This window comes from Cebus imitator, unplaced genomic scaffold (genome assembly GCF_001604975.1).
Source record: "Cebus imitator isolate Cc_AM_T3 unplaced genomic scaffold, Cebus_imitator-1.0 Scaffold682, whole genome shotgun sequence".
NCBI classification, from domain to species: Eukaryota; Metazoa; Chordata; class Mammalia; order Primates; family Cebidae; genus Cebus; species Cebus imitator.
The window spans coordinates 259,483-266,819 of NW_016107997.1; the positions used below are offsets into that span (position 1 = coordinate 259,483).

Sequence of the window (7,337 nt, forward strand, 5' to 3'; positions counted from 1 at the left end):
AAGAGCTTTATGGGTATTAATTCTGAATCGTTTTGACAATGCTAAGGATAGAGAAGAAACCATTGGATTTGGTAACACAGAGTTCAAAGAGATCTTTCATTCAACAATAATGCCTGACTTGTTCCACGCAAGCTTGAGGCACTGAGGATGGAAGACAAAAGTCCTTCCTTCGTAAGAGCTTAATGTAAACAATTAAACACATAGATATATCATACAGTCAGAGAAGTGTCTCAAAGAAAATAAGCAGGCCAAATAATGGTCTTCTTGGTACCCCATGAAAAGGAGATGACAAGTATTTGAAGGAAGAGTGCCCTGGCAGAGGAAAAAGCAAGTGACATGATCCTGACCTCACAGCAAGGATGCCCATGTGCGTGCAGAGCAAAAACCCACAGGAGAGTGGTAGAATATGATGTCATGGACATCAGGTCAAGTTCAAGGTGAGGTTAGTGAGCGGCTCAGATCAAGTGGGACCTAGTAGGCCTGCTGAGGACTTTAGAGCAGGAGTCCTCAACCCCCAGGCTGTGGACTGGTTCCGTGCGTGGCCCGTTAGGAACCCAGCTGCACAGCAGGAGGTGAGTGGCAGGAGAGCAAGCATTACAGTCTGAACTCCGCCTCTTGACAGATCAGTGGTGGCATTAGATACTCACAGCCAACACACGCTCTACTGTGAACTGCGCATGCGCATGTGAGGGATCTAGGTTGCGGACTCCTTATGAAAATCCAACTAATGCCTGATAGATCAATCTGAGGTGGGGCAGTTCCCTCAACCCCAAGAAAAAACTGTCTTCCACAAACGCGTCCCTGGTGCCAAAAATGTTGGGGATCCCTGCCTTAGAGTACATATAACCTGAGGTGAGAACTCACGCTGGAAGGCTGAGAGTGTAGGGCTGAAGGCCCACGGGGTTGTGTGGTGTCCTTTATGCTGTGCTGAGGCATAGGATCCGAGAAATAAAGAGACTGGACACAGAAGTACAAGGAAAACACAGCTGGGCTCCGGGGGCCATGCCACCTATACGTGGAGTCAGGCAAGGCCCCAAGTGTCCAGAAGCGTGTGCAATTATTGTGCGTAGGTTAGGGGCAGGGCAGTGAGTGAAATCATCTTTAAGGATAGTAATAGGGTCGTGAGCAATAAAACAAGGGGTCCACCCCCATTAAGTCATCTAGGCGAGGGGGTGGACAGTGCGCAGCAAGGGGTCCATTCCCATTAGGTCATCGAGGCAAGGGCCATGTGCAGTAAGGGGTCCACCCCTATTAGGTCACTGAGGCATGGAGGTGGGCTGTGCACAGTGAGGAGGGTGCAGTGTGCAATACCTCTATGTATGGGCAAGCTACTAAGATTTATAGGAGTATGCTTTAAGTCACATAGCAGTGACAGAGCTGTCAGGGTCTACGCCACCTGCTGGCAGCTTCCAATGAGTTCTATAGGGAAATGCTTTTCGAGCAGCACAGTAACAAGAGCTGATAAAGTTCACAGTCACCAAGGTGCAATTATCCAGATGGGTTTTGAGCCCTCGATGCTCGAGGGATTACCAGTCTGAGGACAGCCTTCCACAAGAACTAGAGCAAGGTCCTACAACTCCTTTATCAGGAGGAGTGACTCTTGCCTCAAGCCTGCCATACAGCGGGTATCTTTATGATACTGAATGCTGCCACCTGGGCCCTGGATTCTTGTCCTGGTATAACTGTTTTTCCCTTAAATCATAGTCTGTACTGTGTCTGCTCCAGACATTCCTCTAACTATAAGCTGCTTATTCCTTAATTCATGCTCTGTACTGTGTCTACTCTAGGCATTCCTCCGATTATGAACTAAAATATAGTTATATATATCCACTAAGATATAACTTATTAGCAACTAAGATATAGTCTATATATATATATATATATATATATATATATATATGTATATATACACACATATATATGTGTAAATAACTGAGTGGTAAGATATTCTTTAGGCACTCATTCTATGAACTAACATATGATTATATATATAGGATTATATAAAGGGAAATAACTAAGTAGTAACACTATAAACTGAGATATTCTCCAAGCCCTAATTCTATACACTAATATATGATTATATAAAGGATTATATAAAATGAAATAACTGAGTAGTAACACTGTAAACTGAGATATTCTTCAGGCCTTAATTATGCCAGGATTCTGCTTAGTTCTCCTTCCTGGGTACCCATATGGGGGGTTACCCACAGGGAGCAAGAGAACTGCATGTAATTTATGCTCTAAGGGACTTCTGTGACCACTGTAGGTACAATGAACCGGGGATAGTGCGAGACAAGAGCCCAGCTGGAGGCTACTGCAGTGGACCAGGCAAGAGATGATATTGGCTTATAAAGGTGATGACATTTTAAATGTTAAGAAATGGCCATAGTTAGGACACAGCTCAAAGTCACAATTTGCTAATAGTTTAAAGTCTGGGTGTAAGAGAAAAGCAGGCATCAAGAATGATGCCAAGGTTTTTGGGCACCTGGACAAATAAATGGCAGTGCCATTTGTGGAAATGGGAAACAATGAGGGAAGGGCACATTTGGCTGCTTCAGTAAGAGTTCAGTGGTGGGCACGTTATGGGTATTAACTCTGAATCTTTTTGACAATGCTAAAGATAGAGAAGAAACCATTGGATTTGGTAATCAAATGTAATCCAATTTACAGGCTAAATTGATATTCAAGCAGGGATGATAAATCAACAACTTGTTATGAAACTCGAGTTTAGGGGAAAAACTGAGGTTAGAGATAATTTGGGAAGTTACCAGGATATAGTTAAGGCCATGGAACTGATGACCTCACACAGGGAATAAGGAAAGTTCTAGAAGAATCTGAGAGGACTAAGCCCTTGGTCACTTCAACCTAAAGGCTAGGAAGAGGAGAATTCAGCAAAGGAAACTGACTAAGAACAATCAGTGAGGTAGGACAATGGAGGTAGAGGCATCCCAGAAGTCATGTAAAGAAAGACTTCTAAGAAAATAAGAGGTGAATGTGTCAGATGAGTAAGATGAAAATGAAGAATTAGCCATTGACTCTTACAAGGCACAGACCATTGTGACTTCAACAAAAGCCACTGCAGCCAAATGGAGGGGATGAAAGCTTAATTTAAGTGGTTCTTAAAAAGGGGGAAAAAGGACATGGAAACAATGACTTACAGGTGATTCAAACGATAAATTTTTCCTCTAAAGCAGAGCAAAGAAATCCTGGTACCTGGGTAGGCACATGGGGTTCAGGGAAGATTTGGGTTTTTTTTGTTTGTTTGTTTGTTTTAAGATAAGATTTACTGTGGATTTTGTTGTTGCTGTTGTTTGGTTAGTTGGATTTTGTTTTTGTTTTTGAGACAAGATCCTGTTCTGTTGCCCAGGCTGGAATGCAGTGGCATGATCATATCTCGCTGTAGCCTTGAACTGCTGAGCCTGAGGTAATCCTCCTGCCTCAGTCTACAGTAGCTGGGACTACAGGTTTATTTTGTTGTGGTGGTGGTGGTGGGGTTTTTTTCCTCTTTTTCTTTTTTTTTTTTTTTTTTTAGAAACAAGGTCTCACTATGTTGCTCAGGCTGGTTTTGAATTCCAGCCTCAACTAGTCCTTCTACCTTGGCCTCGCAAAGTGCTGGGATTACAGGTGAGACCCACCACGCCCAGTCCATTGCACATGTTTGTATGCTGATGGGAATGATCCAGTAGAGGAGAATACAATGATGCGGGAGAGAGGCTAATTTTAGGAGCAAAGAGCTTAAAGAAGTTAGAGAGAATTGACAAGGATCTAGAAATAGAAATTCCATTTGACCCAACAATCTCATTACTGGGCATATACTCAAGGGATTATAAATCATTGTATTATAAAGACACATGCACACGTATGTTCAATGTAGCACTGTTTACAATAGCAAAGACCTGGAACCAACCCAAATGCCCATCAATGATAGACTGGACAAAGCAAATGTGGCACATATACACCATGGAATACTACACAGCCATAAAAAATGATGAATTTGTGTCTTTTGTAGTGACATGGATGAATCTGGAAACCATCATTCTCAGCAAACTAACCAAGAACAGAAAATCAAACACCGTATGTTCTCATTCATAGGTGGGTGTTGAACAATGAGAACACATGGACACAGGGAGGGGAGCATCACACACTGGGGTCTGTTGTGGGAGCCAGGGGAGAGACAGCAGGGAGTGGGGAGGGTGGGGAGGGATAACATGGGGAGACATACCAGATATAGGTGATGGGGGGTTGGAGGCAGCAAACCACCTGCCATGTATGTACCTATGCAACAATCCTGCATGATCTGCACATGAACCCCAGAACCTAAAGTGCAATTTAAAAAAAGAAGAAGAAAAAAAGACAGAATTGAAATCCAACATATAGATTGAGGGAGTGGCCTTTAATAGGAGCGAGGACAGTTCATCCATTATTAACAGGAAAAAAAGTAGAGTACATATATATAGATGCTGGTAGTTTGGCAGATTTCATGGTGGAAAGATATGAAGCTCTTTCAGAATTCTATTCTCAGTGAAGAAAAAAAGTGAAATCACCAGCTAAGAGCAAGGAGGAAAGGATGCAGAAGGTTTGAGGAAAGAGCACTCACCATAATTTCTGGGACAGCTGGAAAATGAACTGACTGGGGAAATACAGTATGACTGGCAAGCAGCACTGAGAGCCCACATGAAGTTCAAGGGCATGGATTTAAAGGTCGGTTAGCATACTTGGCATAGCTGTTTGCCTGACTCTTGCCATTATCTGTTATTCCAAGTGCAGGCAAGAATTGGATTTAACAAGGCAAGAATGACAGAAGGAGAGAGGATCAAGGGAGTGATTCCATTGTTAGTCCATGGAATATAAGGTGAGGAGAGACAGCAGGACATAAGATAGTGATATATAATGAAAAGTTAGTAGGATCAGTGGATTAGAAGTCCCTCTGAAGCTGAAAATTTGATGGGGGTTCATAGAGGAGTGAGCTGGAAAGCTAAGACATGGTTAGAGATTAGAGTGCTTGAAATATTCTGGAAATGGTACAGCAATTAACAATGGCTTTGATAGTGGGTGCCTATGATGGGGTGAAGGACAAGATCTTTCCAAGTGATGAGGTCGAAGAACCGATAAGCAAACCGGATCATCCAAGTGGATCTGAAATCTCCATGCATGATGATAGGAGTGGCAGCATAGAGAAAAGCAATAAACTAGAGCAGTTTTGGGAGAATGGAGAAAAGAAGCCTAACCAAATGTGTTGAGAATGAGAGGTGAAGAAATGGAGTCAGTGAGTGGAGGCAACTCTTTTAACAAGATTTGCAATGAAGTACAGCAGAGTGGTGGTGGTAATGCTGATGGAAGGGGAGTGTCTGAAAAAGACATGGGGTCAAGAGTTATTTCAAGATGGAAGATTCTAGAGTATGTATGTGCTCACGGAACTGATTAATTAGAAAGGGAGAAATTAATGTTGTAGGAGAGAGACAGGATAACTGCAGGAAGAAAATTCTTCAGGAGATAAGAGAGTGGTATCTATAGCCTAAGTGAAGGATTTTGCTTTTTATTTATTATTTTTTAAAAAGCACAGTTCTTCCCTGAAATATGAGAAAAGGCGGAATTCCTGGGTACAGATGCGGGTAAAACAATAGATCCACGGTAAGAAAATAAGGGATTTCATGACTGATCACTTCTATTTTCTCAATAAAGAATGTGGAAAAGTCTTCAACTGAGGTAGGGGTCAAAGGTGTGAAGTTTAGAGGAGAGTAAAGAAGGCAGTTAGTCATCACTTCAGAGACTGGGAAAACTAACCTACTCAGGGAATAAAGTGAGCTGAAACGGAAATAAACCAGATGTTATGACTGTGCCATTTTGCCCAGCAAGAGTCAACTGCTGAGGTGTAGGAAGGGAGTAGATGGATGGCTGGCTTTAACCAGGGTTGGGGGTTTTGTCAGAAGTATGGTGAATAACCAGAGAGCCAGTGGAGTGGTGGAAGACCTAAGGAGGCAATTGCGATGGCAGACCATGGAATCGAGGCTGGGTAAGAAGGAGTCAGAACATGAGATAAAAATTGGTCTCCCAAAAGACTGGCCGCCTAATGAGGACAAATAATTGTTTTGGGTTGGGTCATTAGTGAGGGGTCATAAAAGAGCTGGTGGGGTCAGAGCAAGGATGTTTATACCCAAGTCCCATCTGCTCTGTTATCTTGTGAATGTGGTGAGGATTGAGCATATCCTGAGCACTTTGTAGATGCATACTCTTCGAATACTTGCTCAATGAATGTTTTCCACATGCGACCACACGCCAAACACCGACGAAAATATTCTCCCTTCAAGGATCATTCCCTTGAGTTGAGGAGAAAGACGAATGGTGAAATACAAGATCTCAAGTGCTCTAATAAGGGTTATATTCTAAATGTGACCCAGGGGATTGCAATGACTAACTGTAGAGGCGAATAAAGAAAGGCTTCAAAAGGAGATGACGATAGCTCACCAGGTGGCAGTGGAAGAGAGTATGTTTCCCTCATTATCAGCGTATCAATTTCCCATCCGAGTCCCTTGAAACCCAAGGACTGATGGTTGTGAAGCCACAGGCAAATGACACGAGTTCCTTTCAATAAGGCAAGCTCTTGCATGCAAACCTCCACCCTAGGACCCCCGTTCTAGATGGGGCGTGGTTGCTCAGCGCGTAGGGAATGAAGGAAGGGAGGAGCAGGGGAGAAGACGTGGGAAGAGGAACACCTACCGCCCAGGAAAGACAGCTGAGGAGGCCGTGGCGGGACTCTGGTGATCAGAGATGGAGAGGTCATTGCTGCGGCGCTGGGAAGCAACACGGTTTCCGTGGCCTCGCAGAGCTTGCGGGGCTCACGGGTTTTGCGGGCCTGGCGGGACTCACGGGCCTTGAGGAGTTTGGGGGCTGCACGGGGTTCATGGAGTTCGTAGGGTGCACAGGAATCCCGGGGCTCGTGGGGCGCATAAGGCGCGTGGGGCTCAAAGGACTCGTAGGGTTCATCACATTGCTCGGAGTCGTCTGGCTGGTCTTGTTCCCTGATCTTCTCGGGCTCCTCGCCATTCTCGGGTTCCTCGGCATTCTCGTACTCCCCAAGGTCGCTGTGAGTGTCGAGAATCCTGAGCACAATGGGCTTCTGGACGACTTCAGAGCAAGTGGGTATTTCTGTTGAGTCCTGCCCATCGATCACCTCGGACGGCGGAGACGAACCTAAAAACTCTTGGTTCTCCATTCGCGCCAGAAGATTCTGTCGCACGCGGCGTTCACCCTCCCGGCTGGCTGCCCAGGCGCAGTTTGCTTCCCAAGCGCTGCTACCGGGATGCCAGGGCAGTCTGCGCCAGTCCGCGCCCAGCCCC

General features: G+C 44.7%; 1 protein-coding gene across 1 annotated transcript in view; it reads right to left on the minus strand.

Annotated features, from left to right (window-relative positions):
• THEGL (theg spermatid protein like) overlaps positions 1–7,306 on the minus strand; it is a 66,350-nt gene extending 59,044 nt beyond the window's left edge. Inside the window, exon 1 of the mRNA XM_017518492.2 lies at positions 6,718–7,306. Coding sequence (XP_017373981.1) covers positions 6,718–7,213 — 496 coding nt within the window. The 5' untranslated portion in view covers positions 7,214–7,306. The remainder of the gene's footprint in view (positions 1–6,717) is intronic.
• Positions 7,307–7,337: the final 31 nt, after the last annotated feature.